This window comes from Pseudorca crassidens, chromosome 2 (genome assembly GCF_039906515.1).
Source record: "Pseudorca crassidens isolate mPseCra1 chromosome 2, mPseCra1.hap1, whole genome shotgun sequence".
Lineage (NCBI taxonomy): Eukaryota > Metazoa > Chordata > Mammalia > Artiodactyla > Delphinidae > Pseudorca > Pseudorca crassidens.
In genome coordinates, this window is record NC_090297.1 from 26,427,536 (window position 1) to 26,447,491 (window position 19,956).

At 44.6% G+C, this 19,956-nt stretch overlaps 1 protein-coding gene across 3 annotated transcripts in view; it reads right to left on the minus strand.

Annotated features, from left to right (window-relative positions):
• CSMD2 (CUB and Sushi multiple domains 2) overlaps positions 1 to 19,956 on the minus strand; it is a 668,701-nt gene that overhangs the window by 42,415 nt on the left and 606,330 nt on the right. For all 3 annotated transcript variants that reach the window (XM_067725393.1, XM_067725392.1, XM_067725391.1), the window contains 5 exons: positions 19,015 to 19,209; positions 17,151 to 17,324; positions 15,356 to 15,529; positions 9,260 to 9,433; positions 6,034 to 6,222 (listed from right to left, as the gene is read on the minus strand). In XM_067725393.1, the coding sequence (XP_067581494.1) occupies positions 6,034 to 6,222; positions 9,260 to 9,433; positions 15,356 to 15,529; positions 17,151 to 17,324; positions 19,015 to 19,209 (906 nt within the window). The remainder of the gene's footprint in view (positions 1 to 6,033; positions 6,223 to 9,259; positions 9,434 to 15,355; positions 15,530 to 17,150; positions 17,325 to 19,014; positions 19,210 to 19,956) is intronic.

Genomic DNA, 19,956 nt, shown 5'->3' on the forward strand with positions numbered 1-19,956 from the left:
GGCTTTAAAATGTTTCTTTGGGGAATTTGAGGGTAGTGTTCAATTATGGTAATATCTAATAATCTCTAAAAATGTATATGCAATGCCAGAAATTATTTTTTCATTACTGGCTTGATCTAGCTACTTGGGTGTCTGTAAAATTAACAACTACAGTATACTCTATTGCTTTATTCCCTTCCTGTGGTTTGTTCTTTTAAAGGAGGAAAAAGTCAACAATAATGATGCTTGTGACAAAAGAAAAATTAATGACAATACAATCTGCCTGCTATGGATAAGGAGAAACAAGAAAAAGACTTATGATAACAATAAAGAGAAACAACTTGCATTCATTGCATGTTTGCATAAAAATCTAGAAGGCGAAGAACAAAGACAAGGTGAATAGCTGTTGCTGCATTTCTCAATCTGTCGATATAAAAGATTAATGTTTTTAATGTTCATGCCCATGTCCAAATGGGATCTCTTTGGATCATTCCAGTTTCTGCAGTGGCTCTCTAGCTGCTAACTATGTATTAAGCTTAAATGTGTACATAAAAATCAGCAAGATAGGTATTTAGCACTCCTAATAGTAGCAGATTTTCTTGCATTACACAGGATACACATATAACAGGGGACTGAGAAAGTATAAAATTGTAATTAAGCAAAAAACAATAATATAGGGCTTCCCTGGTGGCGCAGTGGTTGAGAGTCCGCCTGCCGATGCAGGGGACGTGGGATCGTGCCCCGGTCTGGGAAGATCCCACATGCCGCGGAGCGGCTGGGCCCGTGAGCCATGGCCGCTGAGCCTGCGCTCCGAGGCCACAGCAGTGAGAGGCCCGCATACCATAAAAAAAAAAAAAAAAAAAGAACAATAATATAAATCAGCAATTCATGATTGGGTGCGGACTATGCTGAGTCCGATGGCAAAATGAAAAAGCCCCGCACCCTGGTTCCGAAACCATAAGGATGAGAGTTGGACTAATGGCCAGCCACCTCCAGAGCTTCCACTGTTTCTTAAAGCACTTTAGCAGGGAAGCGGCATATAACATAGATACGGATCATGCATTTTCCTTGGTCCCTGCATGTCCACACTAATTAAAGCAGTTTGCCTTCACCTGGAAGGAACAGCTGACTGACATGGTTGACTAGGGGATATGTACAGTCATCTTCAATTTGTCACAATCCTATTCACAGGTAATGGGATCTTCTAGGAGTAGAAATGCAATTAGTCCACTAAAATAATGTCATGATAACCATGATACATCAGTGAAAATTATTTTACTGGGAGTCACCCGGGACCTAGAGACTTACAGCCAGTGGAAGTTCCTCAGGGCTGGTGTTTTTGAAATAGTCTCACCAAATCTCAGGGAAAACGTCTATGTTTTCCCCCTTCAACAAGTGAATAGGCTAATTGGATTCTGATGCTAGTATATCCCTTTTATGGGAATCTTGCTGAAGTTCATATTTAGAGGAAGTAATAAACATTGCTGTCTTTGAATGGGGTCTGCTTTGGGAAAATCTACTCCAAAAAGAACTGGTCGGTCCTTTGGTTTCTGTGTCTCTAATAAAAACATAATGTGGTGGTGTCAGTGATTACTATAAGCAGAGTTTGGCACCATGTAAAACCCAAAGAGAAAAAGAAGTGACCGCTGGCTTTCTGTAGTAAAAAATACCAGCAATTGTTGAGCATTAGCCACTTTTTTTTTTTTGAGAGAGAGAGAGAGCATGCCTAGCCTGTTTTTAGGCATTGGCTTCTACCAGACTGAGAGCTTGGTTCCTGATTCCCACAGATTAAGATCAGTCAAACAAAAGATCATAATGTAAACATAATGAAACAATGAGAAACAAGTCACCAAGAGTGAGAAGCAGCAGAAATGACAGTAGCAGAACTAGACTTGAAAAGATGCTGATATTGGAAGTGTCAGATAAAGAATACACAGTAAGTATATTTAATATGTTAAATATAAAAAATAACACATTTACATAGGAACAATACACTATGGAAATAATTAAGCAAATTTGAAAAACAAATATTGCCTTGATTTCTCAAATGCAAAATAAATAATTGGAAATAGGAACTCAATGAACAGTTAAACCTCAGCTTAACTAAAAAGATAATTATTGAATGGTAAAACATTCAATAATTATCTAGCTAAGAAAAATAAATCTCCATAAATTTTAAAAGACTGAAATCATACAAAGTATGTTCTCCAACCAAAATGCAATGAAACTAGAAACCAATAACAGAAGGAAATTTGGAAAATCCACAAATATATGGAAATTAAACAACACTCTCCTAAATAATCAGTAGGTCAAAGAAGAAATCAGGGGAGTGATTAGAAAATACATGAGGTGAACAAAAACGAAAACATAGCATACCAAAACTCATGAGATACAGTGAAAGCAGTGCTCAGAGGGAAATTTATAACTGTAATTGCCTACATTAAAAAGAGGAAAGGTCTCAAACCAACAACCTAACCTTCCCCTCTAATAAACTAGGAAAAAGAAGAGCAAAGCAAATGGAAGAAAAGAAATAAAAAAGGTTAGAGCAGAGATAAATGAAATAGAAAAACAATAGAGAAAATAAACAAAATCAAAAGTTGGTCCTTTGAAAAGGTCAGAAAATTGACAAATGTTCTAGTCTGATGAAAGAGAGAGAGCCAGAGAGAGAGGGAGGGAGAGAGAGATAGATACGGGGGGAGGGAGAGGATTCAAATTCTAAAATCAGGAATGAAAGTGGAGACATTACTACCAACTGAGTTTACAGAAGTAAAAACTTCTGTAAGTTTTTACTTACAGAACATGAACATGAACAGTTGTATACCAATAAATTAGATAACCTAGATGAAATGGAAAAATTACTAGAAACACACAAACTACCAAAAGTGACTCAAGAAGAAATGAAATATCTGAAGAGAATTATAACAAATAAGTAGAAACAATCAATAATCAAAAAATTTTAACAAAGAAAAGCCCAGGACCAGATGAATTCCACCAAAATTTTAAAGAAGAAATAATACCAGTCTTTCTCAAACTATTCCTAAAAATAGAAGAAGAGGGACAATTGCCAACTCATTCTATGAGGCCAGCATTGTCCTGATACCAAAGCAAAAGATATCAAAAGGAAAGAAAACTACAGACCAATATTCCTTATGAATGCAGTTGCAAAAATCCTCAACAAAATACTAGCAAACCAAATCCAGTAGCATATTAAAATGAATTTTACCGTGACCAAGAGTGATTTGTTCCAAGAACACAAGAGTTGTTCAACATATGAAAATCAATCAATGTAATACACCATATTAATAGAATGAGGAAAAAAAAGCCCCACGTGATCATCTCAATAGACGCAGAAAAATCATTTGAAAAAATCCAATACCCTTTTGTGGTAAAAATGTTCAACAAACTAGGAGTAGAAGAGAACTTCCTCAATCTGATAAAGGGAATTTGCAAAAATCCCACAGCTAACATCATACTTAATGGTGAAAGACTGAAGACTTCACTCCAAAGACTAGAAACAAGACAAGAATGTCTGTTTCGCCACTTCTATTCAACATTGTACTGAAGGTTCTAGCTGGGCAATTATGTAAGAAAAAGAAATAAAAGGCATGAGCTTGGAAAGAAAGAAGTAAAATTATGTTTTTTCACAGATGACATGATATTGGATTATGATATGACATTGGATTAGGCAGTGGTTTCTTAAATATTCCTTCAAAAGCACAAGCAACAGAAGAGAAAATAGATAACTCAGACTTCATTAAAATTCAATACTTTCATGCATCAAAGGACATCATCCAGAATTATCTTTGGGAGAAAAGTTTGCAAATTATATGCCTGATAGAGGTGTAGTATTCAGAATATATCAAGAACAGTTAAATCAAAAGATATTAAGACAAACAACCCAATTAAAAAATGTGCAAAGAACTTGAATAGACATTTCTCTAAAGAAGAGAATGGCCATGCAAATGGCCAATAAGCACATAAAAAGATGTTCAACATCATTAGTCATTAGGGACATGCAAATCAAAACCACAATGAGATACCACTTCACACCTGCTAGAATGGCTGTAATAAAAAAGATGGACAATAACAAGTGTACATGAGGCTATGGAGAAACTGGAACCTTCATACAGTGCCCATGGGAATGTAAAATGGTGCAGCCACTTTAGAAAAGAGTGAACCTTAAAAAATTAAACACAGAGTTACCATATGACCCAGCAATTCCATCCTAGGTATATATTCAAGAGAACTGACAACATATGGTCACACAAAAACTTGTACATAAGTGTTCACAGCAGCATTGCTCATAATATCCAAAAAGTGGAAACAACCCAGATGTCCATCAACTGATGAATGGATGAACAAAATGCAGTGTATCCATACAATGGAATAATATTTGGCCATAAAAAGGAATGAAGTAAACGATACATGCTACAACATGGATGAACTTTGAAAACCTTATGCTAAGTGGAAGAAGTCAGACACAAAAGGCCACACACATAATTTCACTTATATGAAATGTCCAGAATAGGCAAAGTCACAGATGGAAAGTATGGTTACCAGGGGATAGAGTGGTGGTGGGAAACGGGAAGTGACTGCTAAAGGGTGTCCTCCTGGGGTGATGAAAACACTCTGGAATTAGATAGTGGTGATGGTTGTATAATTTTGTGAATATATTAAAATCACCGAATTATATACTCTAAAAGTGAATTTTCTGGTATGTGAATTATATTTCTCTACAAAAAAAAGGAAGAAAAATGGAAGTGGATTAAATCCTCTTAAGGAAATGATTATAGATAATATTGATGTAATGATATATTAATTATATCAATATTAACATCAGATAAAATAAGCTTTGGGGCAAAAAATGAACATAGATAGGGTCACTTGATTATGATAAAAGCCTCATTTTACCAGAAGATACAGCAATTTGAAACCACCATGCACTCTGAATCTCAGCTGTCACCACTGTACTCAGGTGACTGTCCATTTCCAACCCCAGATGACTTGTCAGTCATAAATGGGGCTGGATGGCCAGGTTGGGGTCCTCAAGCAAGCGAAATATGGGCAGGTGAGTAGCTGTACCAGACTCCTATCATACCTAGAGGCACAAGGGCATAACGAGATGGAGTCATCCAGACTGGGGGGCCTACAAAATATGTATGACCCACCACAGATAAGAGGACTACTGAATGGTACCAGCTCAATGCCCATCAGTCCCTCGGGACTGCATCTTCACCTCTACTACTGGGAAGAGAGGGGAGAGAGTAACCCACAGGGTTCATCATTAGCGACAAGAGATCAGGAGCCCAGGGAACGGATTTTCTCTTCAGGATGAGTGAGGCTAGCCACCAGGTGTCTGGGTTCTGAGTGCCTCCCCCATCCTTTTTTTCCCCACATGGTGTCCCCATATTTTTTCCTAATTACAGTTAAAGTAGTTATTGTTTATTGAGTAGCTACTATATACCAGACATATTGTACTAGGCACTTTTAATGGATGTTCTCACTTAATCCTCTAATAACCCTATGGAAGAGGCATTAGCATCATTGTTACAGATGAAGAAATGGAGGATCTGAGAGGTTAATGGACTTCTTTCAAACCACACAGCATGTTTAGTGGCAGAGCCAGAATTCAAATCCAGGTCGGTCTGCCTCCAGGGTCCGTGGCATTTCTGCTTCAGTCTTTCAAGAGAAAGAGGTTCATGTGTTGTCTTTCTGGAAAAGCAAGGAGGGTGTAACATGGGAGACAGTGTCCCGCTATGCAGCCGGGACCCCTGAAGGAAGGGAACCCTGGAGGCTGAAGAGGTTGGTGGCAGCACTAGAGAGGAAAGAGAATAAGCCTGTAGCCAGGAACAGAGAAAGCGTGAGAATTGGTGTGGCAACTAACCCAACCGGGCCCAAGATGCTCTGTGACATCCGTAGAGCAGACACAGTGACTGTCGTCGTGAACACACACACACACACACACACACACACACAGAGGAGGGCTGTTCTTTGATATGGACCATCCTGTCAGAAGGCACGGGTGATCATTGTGAGTAGATAACATCAACTTACAGAGACATTGGGGGCGGGGACGGTCCCATGTGCCATCTCCCTGGCAGCTGAGCACCGGGGTGCCCAGGAGGTAGAAGCCGTGGTTGCACTGGTAAGACACAGTGGTGCCGTAGCTGAACGTGTGCGGGCCGCTGGCGTGGATTTGACGAACGCTGTTTTCTTGGTGCCCAGGATCTGTACAGTTGATGACTGCAATGGAACGGGATGATTAGATGTAGAGACCTGGACGTGAGGATTTTCCTACGCTTTTAAATGAGAATTCCAAAGTCCAAACAGGCACGTATTTCCAGTACAGCAAAATTTCCAGACCAAGACAGGCTACACAAAGGAGATCCTGCCGGGAAGGTGAGCTGGTCCTGAGGCTGCTGTACTTCTCCCCTCACCTTGATCACCTGGTTAAGGGATTCGTTCTTCCATGTCCAGCTAGACATCACCTCCCTGCAGAAGCCCTCCCACCTCCTCCCAGAATGGTTAACCTCTCCCTCCTCAGTGCTCCCGGTACAAACCTGGATCGCTCCATTGTGATTTGTTTGAATACAAGAATCCCTTGAGTGCAGGGATGCCTCCTCTCTGTGAGCAGATCCCTGACACAATGTCTCCCTCAGCAAAGCTGTGGAAGCGGGGTGGGCTCTTCTGGAAACTGTTTTAACCACGTTTATGAGTATTTCAGGGGGAGATTAATCCTGGGGGATAAATTTGACTTTTAAATCCTGAAGTGTTTCCAAAGCAGCTTAACTCAAAATCGAGTGAGATTTGAGAATAATGACCATATTATTCATAACCCATGATGTGTACTTTAAAAAAAAAGTAAATAATTTATTTATTTTTGGCTGCATTGGGTCTTTGTTGCTGCGCGCGGGCTTTCTCTAGTTGCGGTGAGCGGGGGCTTCTCTTGCTGCGGAGCACAGGCTCCAGGCGCGTGGGCTTCAGTAGTTGTGGCTCACGGGCTCTAGAGTGCAGGCTCAGTAGTTGTGGCTCACGGGTCCTGCTGCTCTGCGGCATGTGGGATCCTCCCGGATCAGGGCTCAAACCCGTGTTTCCTGCATTGGCAGGCAGACTCCTAACCGCTGTGCCACCAGGGAAACCCGATGATCTGTACTTTTGCTTTCAAAACACTTTCACATCCATCATTTTACCTGAATCTCATATGCATCATAAGGGGGGCAGGGCCAGTACTTAAAATCTTTGATAAGCTTTTCAGGTGTGAGCTGTTTTAACTTCTGATGAACCTCTCTGAGGCTCAGAGCGGTTGAAGTCACAAAACAGGTAAGTAGCCTTTATTCATTCATGTTGTTTATCGTGATATACTGAGTGCCAAGCATTGTGCTGGGCAGTGAGGATATGACAGAACTTACAATCTGGAGTAGGGTTTCTCTACCTTGGTACGAAGGATATCTTGGGTTGATAATTATTTATTGAGGGGGCAGCCCTGTGCATTGTAGGATGTTTAACAGCATCCCTGGCCTCTGTCCACTAGATGCCGATAGAAACCCTCCAGTTGTGACAACCAAAAATGTCTTCCGACATCTGTCCCCTGTGGGGACAGGGGAGCAGATAAAATCATCCCCAGTTGAGAACTACTGGTCTAGAGAGAAAGGGACAAATGAACAACCATCCTGTTTGATAAGTGCTCTGATAGGGACAGCAGAGAATGTCCCACAAGCACAAAGCAGAGCATCTAGCCCCGTGCAGGGGGTGGAGCAGGAAAGGCTTCCCAGAAGGAGGCTCTTGATGACTGGGTAGAAATCACCCAGACAAAGAGAGGGTGGGAGGGGACAGAGAAGAATGCATTGGAGGAAACTGTGTCTGGTGCCCCGGGGGGTTTATGGGCACAGGGCACTGTGTGAGGACTCCGGAAGAGGTTCAGTGTGGCTGGGACCCGATGCAGAGCTGAGGCTGGGGGTGGACGAAGTGGAGAAGAGTGGGCTGGACAGGAGGCTGGGCCAGGTCTGTGGGCCCCGTTAAACCAGCAGAGGAGACTTTTATTATCTTAAGGGCAGTGGGAAGTCTCTGAAGGTGTTTTAAACATGGAGTGACTTGATCAGATTTGCATTTTAGGCAGGTCACTCTGTCAGAGTAGAGAATAGGCCGGTGGGGAGAAGGAGCAGAGGCCATCATTTCTAAGGATTTTACCCCAGCCGTCTGTTTCCAAGATCGGCCCTTGAGTACAGCACCCTGGGAAGGGGCTGGGACCGGGGGAGCTGAAGTTACAGGACAGGACCTTGTGTTGCGGAGACAGAGCACAGTTCTTGAGGAGAAGGGGGCATGGGATAACAACACCCCAAAGCATCAGTTCTCAGCTCCTTCCTGCCTGGATAGGTGATGGAAGGAAGGTCAACTCAAGGTCATGACAATTTCCCCTGTGTTCCCTAGAACCTTGTCTCACTCAAAATGGCACCTTGAAATGTTGAGAGGAATGTTATTTTAAGGTTAGCTGTGAATGTATCTTTAATGATTTTAAAACATCATTTGAAAAATTTGGTTCTTTAATATCAGTTACAAATGACTTGTGACACGCTGCACAGCCAATCGCCGTGCACCCCCAAACACCGCGAGGAGGAGCTGTCATCTGAGGGAGTCTCAGTCCTCACACCTTACAGCTGTGAAGACTTGATCAACCTCCAGACCAGGGCTGGCCTCGCTCACAGTTCACTCTGTCTGACTCTCCTGAACCTCGGCTAGCCTGCCAGGCCACTCTTGGGTGGAGGCAGACAGCTCCACTGCCCTTCATTGCTGTGAGCAGCCTTTAAAAGTTTTAGAAGCTATTTCCTAAAAAGACCGAATGGGGCTGGAATATCCTCTACGCAGAGTCTGCCTCCTGAGTCCGTGGTTTCATTTCTTCCCTCCTCCTTCATCCCAACCCCTAGACTGCTGGCTTTTTAGTTTTCATTTGAACCCTTGTGGTTGTTTTTCTTTCATCAAGAATGGGGCTCGATATAATAATGGTGAATTATTGGGTCTACGAAATGTAAACAGAAGATGGTTTTCCATTTCTAGTTTGAAAGATGAACGTCCTTTGCTTTCTTTACATAACCAGTGAAGAAATTTGATGTGGCTGTATCTAGGGGTTGAGAAAGCCCCCATTTATGGTTCTTTTCTGTCCCAAGTCTTCCCCATTTGGTCAAAGTAGCACCACAATGGAATCCACTGGCTTCCGCTTGTGGGTCACAGACCAGAGATGGCAGAGGTACTGGGGGTGGGGGAGGGGAGAAGAAGGGTGACTCACTTCGGCAGGTGGGCAGCACGTCGCTCCACTGCCCACTGGCCAGGCACTGGGACCGAGCAGCCCCCTCAGCCACATACCCAGGGTTGCAAACAAACTTGACCACATCGTTGAGGTTGAACTGGTTGCCCTGGGTGAGGCCGTTCATTGGGTTGCCTGGGTGTCCACAGGTAATCGCTGTAATCAGAACAGAAGAGAGGTAAGCCCTCCTGTTATTCCATATCCCCCAAAGTCCATCCTCTCCTCACCTGGCGTTTCTCATACCCATCAGTGAAGTTCAGCGTTAGGTCTAACTTTAGTCTCTTTTGCTGCAAAATTCTGCTTCCCTGAAATCAGCATGTGGACATTCCCTTTTCTTTGAAGGCATGTCAACCGCTTGGACAACACGAGAGAAGTCATTCTTGGACTTCCACAGGGTGTTAGGTTCACAGCGTCGTTCTCTGTCCCTCCCGCCTCGTTTCCTCTCCCTTATCCCCTGGCTCCCCAACTCCACTCTTCTTCGCCAGATACACTGGTGACTACCCCTCATGTCATGCAGACCCAGCCTAGTTCCTGGGCCAATCTGGATGGAGCCAGAGTCAATACTAACCATGCCTGCGTGGAGGGACTGGTCACTCTGACACACCAGTGGGAACCAGAGCTCTTAGTGGGGGCACAACCCTTCCCCCACTCCTTCCACGTGAAGGGAGTTCAATTCATGTAATTCCTGGCCTTTTTCTCTGCTCTCTTCCTTACTCTGCCCCGGGTAACGTGGAGCGGCCCATCGTGCAATTTGGGAAGAATAAAGGCTCAGCCCTGCCTTTCTCCTCTTGGGACCCGGCGGCCCGTGGGCAGCGCTGCTCTGCCCCACTCCTCCAGAGACAGGATCTCCCCAGCAATGGAGCGATGCCCGCCCCAGTGCAGTGCTGCCTCTGACTGTGTGTGAACCCACCCCGTTCTGGGGTTTATTGAGCAGATTCCACTCGGCTCTCACATTAAACTATGGGTTCCAACTTAGTCTTTATCAGGAATAAAAGTGATATTTTGTCTTCCACCTATGACTCTGTTTCCTTCTGTAATTTGTTCAACCCTGGGCAGGGAAGGAAGAGTGTTCTGGTGCTTGTAGGGTTCAGGCTTTCCCCCGCTTCCTCCCAGCAGTGGAGTTCACTCCACCCAGTGGCGCTGGTCTCTTCGAGTTTTCTTGAACCAGCAAGTTCCTGCCCCAGAGCCTATGTACTTGCTTCCCTCTTGGCTGGAACATCCCTTGGTTTCTGCACTCATATCCTCCGGTGCCCCCTCAGATGTCACTAGCAGAGAGGCCTTCCCTTACGACCAGATAAACAACCTCCCCAGTACTGCCCAGCCCCCTAGCCCAGCTCTGCTTTTCTCCATAGCAGTTGGCACACTCTGCATGTACTTCTTCATGTGTTCATTGCCTGTCTCCCGCTACCTGAATGGAAGCTCCTTGGGACAGGGACTCTGTTTCGCTCCCTGCTGTATCTTTCGGGTGTGTATCAGTGCCTGACACACAGGAAGAGCTTGATAAATATTTGCTGAGTGAATGAACAAATGAGTGAGCCATGAATGGATGGATGTCTGACTTCTGCTCTGCTCCCTCATCCCTAGTTCTGTTGAGTGCCTGCCTGGTACCTAGTCTCTTTGGGTTGAACTCCCACTTGATGGCTTTGAGGCCTCTCCCTTGGTTCTGGATTTTTAGCTGTGAGCGGTTGAGGAGCCATGAGGAATGCTTTCTTATCCCAACACTTGGATTTATGAGGACCCCACCCCAGACCCAAATGGTATGGACGGAGGTCGGGGAACAAGGCCAAGTAGGACCCGCTTTTGGCTGTGGCCACGTCTGCTGTCTTTCTGGGCCCGTTCTCTTATGGAAATCCCAACAGTAGCCTCCCTGACTCTAGCAGAGAGCTGGGCAGAGGCATGCTGTTACAACGGACTACAGGTGTTCAGGACTGCCCGGTGTGGCGGGACGAGAATGCACCAGGAGGCCAGCAGCCCAGGGTTTATAGTTCAGCTCTGTCTTTTCCTTCCTTTGGACAACTCACTCTATACCTCAGCTCCTATATCTGTAAAGTAAGCATTTCAATATGCATTAACAGGGTTGCTTTAAAAACAGATTCATGCATTTGCTCTTCATTAAATGTTTACCGCGCACTAAGTGCAAGACACTCTGCTACATACTGATGACATGCAAGGAGCTCAGGGGGCTCACTTCTCAGCCTAGTAGGAGAGCAGGCAGGGATGCAGGCCGTCACAACACCACGGCTGGTGCCGAGACAGGCCGGTGCCCAGGAGGGGCACCTATCCTCTGCTAGGGAGGGAGTGGTTAAGGAGGGTCCACAGAGGGCATGGCGTACCCTATGAGCTGGGTCTCAAGGCTGAGCAGGACTTTGCCAGGTTAGTGAAGTGGTGGGGGAATGGAGGTAAGCTTCGTAGGGTCTGTGAATCCCCTGAAATTATTTGCAAAATATTGGGTGTTTGCGATCAGCTTGGGAGAGGATCCATTTTCTCACCAGACTCACAAAGGGTCATGACCCCAAAGGCTAAAATAAGCACTTGTATAGAGTGAGAGAAGAGGGCTGAGGAGTAAAACCTTTGGGAGGAGTACCAGCTTCTGGGCTGCAGATTGACCGAAATGCCCGCAAAGGACACGGAGGTGGTCAGCAAAGCAGTAAGTCAAGCTCACGGGAGGTGGGAGTGCCACAGACCCACGGGGAGAGTTCAAGACTCGTCAGATGGCCCAGAGGGCTCTGTTTCTCTGGAGAGCCCTGACGAATACAGGCGCAAAGGGAGAAGGAGAACACACCACTGGGAAGGAAAAGAGGAGTTCTGCCGGACTGGGGCTTAACTGGACGTCGACCACATGCACCACTGGACCCAGATTTCCTGAGGGCCGAGACTACAGCACATTCAATTCATCTTTACCTACAACACCTAACACAGCACCTGGCACGAAGTAGGTACTAAGGAAAGGTTTCTTGAATTCGGTCTCACAGGCTGAGGGAAATTAATAGAAATGGAAGGTCCACGGTTCAGAGGAGAGAATAAAAACAGACTAAGCTTACTAGGAAGGCAGAAGGGAAGGAGGTCCAGAGACCCATGGAGGGATTAGCCTTGGGCCTCTTTCTAGATGGGAGGGAAGTGACAAGGACAGACGTGCGAGCCAGGGAAGCAGGAAGTGGAAGGGGTTATTACCCGATGGCTTCTATTTTCTCTGCACAGTAGAAAGTGAGATTACATGATTAGCTAACAATTATTGGGGTCTATATGCATTATTTCATTTAATCCTGACAACCCCCTGAGGTAGGCACCATCGTTATCCTCATAGGAAAAGAGAGTTTCAGAGGAGTCGGGGGACTTGTTCAAGAGGCACAGTTTCTAAGTGGCTTGTCTGAGTTCTAAACCTAGCTTCTCTGCTTTCAGGACATCTTCACTATTTGCTATTTGCTGACAAACAGAACACGGGTGTTCAGAAAGGAGGTGAAATTGTGAATCAGCTGTGAAATTGTGCAGAATGGACAAGGGAGCTGACTGAGGAAATGTAGATGGGTGGCTGGAAAGTTCTGAGAGTCTGGTAGATATCATAAACCTTGAGTCCATAGGTGATGGCAGCTAACACAGTACCTGCCACAGAGCAATCACTTGTTCTATTCCTCTTGCCGTCCTACTCCAGATACTTCCTAAAACTCTGTGCTCCAGGAGAGAATGGAGCTTGGTACAAGAGATCCTGGATTCTGTGATGTGACAGGGCGGTGGCATCACCGCCACCACCACACTATCATCACAACAGCAACAGCAGCTTCTGACCGTTTCACATTATTGATTAATCCTCGCAATAGTCTCTGGGGTACCTGCTTTTCATAGATGAGGAAAGAGACCTAGTGAGATAAGCTAACTTGCCTAAAGCCACATGCTACGTAGTGGTAGGTCTGGAACTTGAACCCAGGCAATCTAGGTCCAGGGTCCAAGTGTCCAAATGCTTTATTATACTGCCTTTCAGTAAGGACCAGGTGCAAAATTAAGTATCTTGGGTTCGGCAGACATCCTCCATTTTTTCAGACTCCAACATTCCCTATTATTGGTAACCCAAATCTTTTCACACATATTCTGTGTCAATTTCTTAAAGGCATTTGAATTTGCATTTACCGGATTAAACCAGGAAACATGTTTTGTTTAGACACATCTAGAAGGCTGACTGAATATAGATAGGTCTTCCTTTCTGTAAACCTTCCTTTCTGTAAAGCATTTCTTAATACTTAAGAAACTATCAAGACTAGTTTTCATGCATTGCTTGTTAAGGCTCATTATTTCATTGTTCCATCTCATATATGAAAAACCAAATGAAAGAGAATTAAAAACAAAAACCTGCCTTACAAAAATTGAGAACAAAACCTGCACTCTATATAAAGGCTCACTTTATGGAACTTTAGAAAGTGAAAAATTTTCCAAATTACTTCCAGGCAACTGAGAATAAACAGTGGCCATCTAAATTCCCAAAATGCAGACTAACAAGAAGAAGAAATAAAACTGTAGAAAGTCCAGGCCTGCAGCATAACTAGAAGACAGACAATGCTGTAAACTTTTAAGTTACGTGTAAGTAGAAAAATAAACACTAAACCCAGGGAGAACTATTTCTCATGCTTCTGTCGCAAGCCTTTGTAGAGAGCAAGGCTGTATGGAGAGGAGAGGAGAGGAGGGGAGCAGGGGAATATTGATCTAAAGTCACTGCTAGAAAGAGAAAGTCTATCTTAAATGTGAACATATTGAAAAAGGATCCTGGTATGTCAATGCACTGATTACAGGAAAGGGACATACAAGTTAATAACCTTTCCTAAATATCAAATGAAAAAAGAAAAAAAGCAAAGCAAAAAAAGCAAAGAGAACACATCATACAGAGAAAGAAAGAAATATGTGTATTATATTTTACACATAATAATTAAACATGACAGAATTAAAACCAAACATATAAGTTATAACAATATATGTGAATGAATTTGACTAACCTATTAAAAGAAAAAGATCTTCAAACTGGCTCAGAAGGCAAGGCCCAACTCTATGATGTATATAACAGACACATCTAATTTAAGTGATTCAGAAAGTCTAAAATAAAGGGTGGTTAAAGGTATACCAGGCAAATGGGCAAAGGATGAGAGCAGCGGGCATAAGCCTAATAGTATTAGACACAGTACAATTCAAACTAGAAAATACTAAAAGTGATAATGAAGATTTTTTTAAAGGCTAAAACCACAATTTGCAATGTAGGTATAATAGTTACGAATATCTATTACCAAATAAAGCAATTACTGTTACATAACAGAAACTACGGGAAATGTAAGAAAAAATAGAAGAACACTGATGAAAGAAAACTTTGAAACACAAATTTCAGAACAAAACGGGTCAGGTGGACAAAAATAGAAGTGAGCATACAGAAGACATAAACAACAAAATCAATAAGGCACGTCTTACGATTATACATAGAACTTAACACACTAATACACTTTCTTCTCAAATGCACATGGAACATTCATAACAACTGATCAAATATTAGGCCACCAAGGAAGCCTCAGTAAATTCCATGAAGTAGAAATATTATATACAGTGCAATCAATTAGAAATGAATATCAATGTAAAAATCCAAAAGGTCCTTCCATCTGGAAATAAAAACCACACACTCTCTTATTAAAAAAAACTTCTAGGCAAAAGGGGGAATTAATATCAAAATTACAGAATTTCTGAGAAATAATAAAACCCTAATTTATAATCTGTGGGGTATGATTAGAGCAGTGATCAGAAGAAATTTTATAGCTTTAAACACTTACATCCATAATAATCAATAAACACGAAAGACTGAAAATAAATGAACTAAATTCCTAATTCAAAAGCAAGAAAATGATCAAAGAAGTTAATCACAAGGAAGAAAATAATAAAGATGAAAGCAATAATTAATGATGCAGAAAACTGAAAACAACAGCTGTAATTATTGTCTTTGAAAAACATTAACAAAACATACAAAAACCTCTAGCTAACCTAATCAAGACAACACAAGAGAAAGTCCACGTTGCACCTGAGCCCGTGACTAGGGAGAGTGGGTACCATACTTACGCACACAGAAAGGGGTCTTGCCTGACCAGTGATGATCCTGCTGGCAGATGCGCACAGACATGCCGATCAGGCGGAAGCCGGCGTTGCACTGGTACACCACGCTGCCCCGGTAGTTGTAGTTCTCCCCATTGATTTGCCCGTTGACGATGGGCTCAGGGGTCCCGCAGTGTCCAGCTTTGGTGGGATGTGGGAAAAGAGAGTAAATTGAAGAGGAGCTTATAGAAAATAAGGTGGGACTTGGTCAAATGAGGGGAGGGGGAGACATGGACGGTGGGGAAAAGGACCACCCATCGTTTTTCCCACCTCCCCCTGACTGCAGCATCCAGGACTGACTTCAGGAATCCTAGACGTGATAGAAGTGGTGTTGAAGACTTGGCAATCCCAAATCCCAAGGTTGCATTCCAAATGGCTACCCATCTCTGAGCTTTAGTTTCTGTGTCTGTACATGGGTAAGAAACGATCACTGTTACTGCCCTGCCTCTGGGAACGTCCCCCTCTTTTTCTCATCAGCCAGCATTTCCAGAGCATCGACTGCATGGGGGGCACCGTGGTCTCATTAAGGCAGTCAAAGCCTAGCTGTGAATGAGCTTATTTACAAAACAGAAACAGACTTACAGACTGACAGAACGGACTTATGGCTACCAGCGGGGACCGGGGAATGGGGTGGGGGTGGGGGGATAGTTAGGGAGTTTGGGATTGATGTGTACACACTGCTATATTCTAAATGGATAACCAACAAGGACCTACTGTATAGCACAGGGACCTCTGCTCAATATTACGTAACAACCTAAATGGGAAAAGAATTTGAAAAGGAATAAAAAAAATCTGGTCGTGTTGAAAATAACCATGTAAGACCAGGTGGCTCAGCTAAATTCGTCCTTCTTTCTTGAGCGGCAAGGAACACAGATAATATAAACCTAGGCGAGTTATTTTTTTTAAATGGGGTTTAGGTAGAGTGAATTTCTCGTGTTTCCACTAGCATTTTTGGGCTCTGTTTGGAAATAACTCATGACTGTGTCTCTAACAGAGGCCTGAGACAGGGGGAGGGCAGTACTGTACACTCTGGAACAGACCGTCCAGTCTATGCTGTTGGGTCTGTGTAGCTGGGACCCTCCTTTGGAGTTGAGGGGTCCAAGAAAGGAGTGAGAGAAGAGAGAACTTTAGTATCTAATGTTTAGGCAGGGACTGGATTAACCATGGGGGAAATGATAACTCTGTCCTCTGTAAGCCAGGTTGCTTTTTATGCTTTTGTCATACACTGACATATTTTTGTCATAAAACAAGCTAATGACAAAAATATTTATTTATTATATAATATAGTACATATAATATTGTATTTTTGGATACATATGTGTGTAAAATTTGCTGATACATATTGGGTTTGTCAAAAAGTTCCTCTGGGTTTTCCCCTAAGATCTTATGGAAAAACCAATAATATAAATGGTATTTTAGGTGTGCTGCAGGAATGTGTCTCTGTAAAGTGTCCCTGGAGGCGGAGACTGGGGCTTCATCCATCATACAAGGGCCAATAAGAAGGGGGTGTCTTTTTGATCAGAATGAGAGCCCCTCAAAGGTTTGTCTCCTCAGACTTGAAGTTCCTCTCATTCGTTTGGGCGCTCCAAGGGAAGCTTGTTCAGGGTTTTGCTTATGGTAGATGCCAATAGCTGTTTGGATTAAGCATTTTATGACAGTAGGTAAAACAGTTCAGTTCAAAGATTGGAATGCAGCTTTGGAAAGATCTAACCTGTCCTGAGGAGGGGAAAAGGGACAGGAGAGGTCCAGGGAGGTCACTTACCGAGGCAGCGGACTTCGGAGCCACTCCAGAGCCCGTTGGCCATGCACTCTCGCACCCTGGAGCCCACCAGCGTGTACCCGGAGTTGCAGGAGAAGATGGCCGTCGCTCCGTAGACGGACAGGGTTCCGATGCGGTGCCCATTGGGCGGGATGGGGAGCTCTCCACAGGAGATGACTATAAAGACCACAAAATGCTCAGGAAGCCAGCCCTGAGAGACGGCCACAGAAGCCCTGCTGCTTCTGATTAGCAAGAATAATGACAAAAATAAGATCCGTTTAACCTACTCTAATGGGACTCTTGACCAGAATACGGGTCGCCACCTTGACTGCTGTGCTGTTACGCTGGGCCCGTGATTCTTAACTGGAGGTGTCGCCAGAAGCACCCGAGGAGCTTTAAAAATGTCCAGGCTGCACTCTGGACCCACGATTCACAATCTCTGGAGATATGGCCCAAGCGTGTGTATCAAAGAAAACCAAAACTCCTCAGGGGTTTTGGATGTGCACCCTTGTTAGGAACCACGGCGCCAGAGAGATGGCGACTCTGTGGTGTGCCCCTCGGCGTCCAGGGCAGACACTGCCAGGCACTGCCCTTGTGCTCTCTGCCGAGCCCAGCAGCAGCCCTACACTCGTTCTCCACACAGCACTGCGGACGGCCCCTGGCTGCACTGAGACGTGAGCGCCTTCATTGTAAGGAAGCTATGCCACGCTCGTGACTCCTACTCTGTCACATACATGGTTCCACTTCGGAGTCTGGACTTGGATGAACAAAGGTAACAGTGTCTTGGGTCATAGGTGTTGGGAAGATACCACTCCTCCTACCCAGTCTCAAATGTCCCCCTGTGCCCTAAGTGATCTCCTTCTGTCCCTTCACAAACACTTACTTCCTCTATCACATCTTTACTGATTCAGTAAATAGCATCAGAATATCCCTACTGGTGGATGCTGTGCTGACCCACTCAGACCCCCTTTTAGGACTGAAGGACTTCTTCCCCCAGCTGCTGGCAAACACCCCTTGCTGTGAGCCCTCTTCAGACCGCCTTGGTTAAAGAGTCCTCCCACCTAAGGTCATGCTCTCTTCCCGGGGCAGCCTGCACCCAGTGTTTGGTCAGTGTGGAAGTATAAAGGCCTCCTGCCCTAACTTGTGACAATTCTGAAGGGCCACCAAGATTCAGAGCTCTTTGCAGGGTCAGCTGAGGCCTTCTCTGATACTGCATCAGAGATCACCTTCTCCATCTTCCCAGCCCCACCTCTTCTCCTCCTCTTGCCTCCCCTCACTCTCCCCTCCCCTTCCCTTCCCCAGGTGGTGATCCCAAGGGCATTCCCGAACAAACCTCCATCTCAGAGGTGCTTCCCAGGGACCCTGACCTTTGAAACTATCTTAAAGAACCAAAGAAAAACAACTTACAGTGGAGAAGAGGCAGGCACACATAGGTGGCCTGGTCCCTTGCGCTATATTCATTCCCCCTATACACACTCCCATTATAGGTCTTATCACACTTTGTTATCCTTGCTTCTTTATTTGTCTGCCTCTCCAGTAGACTCTCAGCTCCTTGTAGGCAGGAACCACAACCTTTTCTCCTCATACCTCTACAATACCTGGTATGAATGTGGAGTAAATGAATTAGTGGATCCTCACCTGGACAGAGGCAGCTTTTTAATAAGATGACAAGATGCTGAGAAGTGCTTCCTTAAAGGAATAGGCCTCCCCCCAGCTCCTGGTTCTAGGCGAGTGATCAGAAGGGGGTTCACTGCAGTCCCTGGCTATACTCCTCTTCTCCCCCTCACCCCCAATTCAGCCCAGGTATGAGACGGCTCAGGGTGTAGGCACTGTGCCAAACTGGCCCACCCTGCCCTCCTGGGCTTACTTTGGCAGGTGGGCATAGAGTTGCCGAGGCTCCACTTGCCATTGGCCTGACAGCGGATGACCCTCTGGCCAGTGTAGTAGTAGCCAGGGTCACAGATGAGCATCAGCTGGGCCTGGAACTGGTACTGCGTCTCAAAGATGAGCCTCCATCGGCCGTGTTCCACACTGATGCTGCTGACGTCGGGACAGGTCACAGCTGGGGAGGTAAAAAGCAGAGAGGATTAATAAATTAATTATGGAAGACGCTGACAACCCAGAGCTGGGGACTGGGAGACCGTAACGCAGTAATGATGAATCCAAGAGCCGTTCGTCCCCAGGCAGGTGTGGTCAATGAGTGAAGTGAGCCGGGGGGGGGTGGGGGGAATCAGCAAGCTGGGGTGGGCAGATCTGCCAAATTAAAAAAGAAAGGGAGGGCTTCCCTGGTGGCGCAGTGGTTGGGAGTCCGCCTGCCGATGCAGGGGACATGGGTTCGTGCCCCAGTCCGCAAAGATCCCGCATGCCGCAGAGCGGCTGAGCCCGTGAGCCATAGCCGCTGAGCCTGCGTGTCCGGAGCCTGTGCTCCGCAACGGGAGAGGCCACAACAGTGAGTAGGCCCGCGTACCGCCAAAAAAAAAAAAAAAAAAAAAGAAAGGGAGGTGGCACTCAGTCAGTGTTGACTGTGGATGTGAGACTGCAAATTCCAATTGGTCAGATCTGCCTTTTTCAAGAGAAGCTAGAAATATGAATTTTTATGTAAAATTTTCTGATTTTAAAACGTTGGGAAGAAATTCAAAAATTTTTAATAAAGCACTGCATAGGCCAAAGAACCAAAGCAAAACAAAAACAAAAACACAAAACCTTGTATCTTCAGACTAGATATAGCCCATTAGGCTGCCAGTGTGTGACTTTGGCCTTAAAACCGAAGTATATCTCTGTTATTTTGGAGTTCCGTGATCAAAGGACA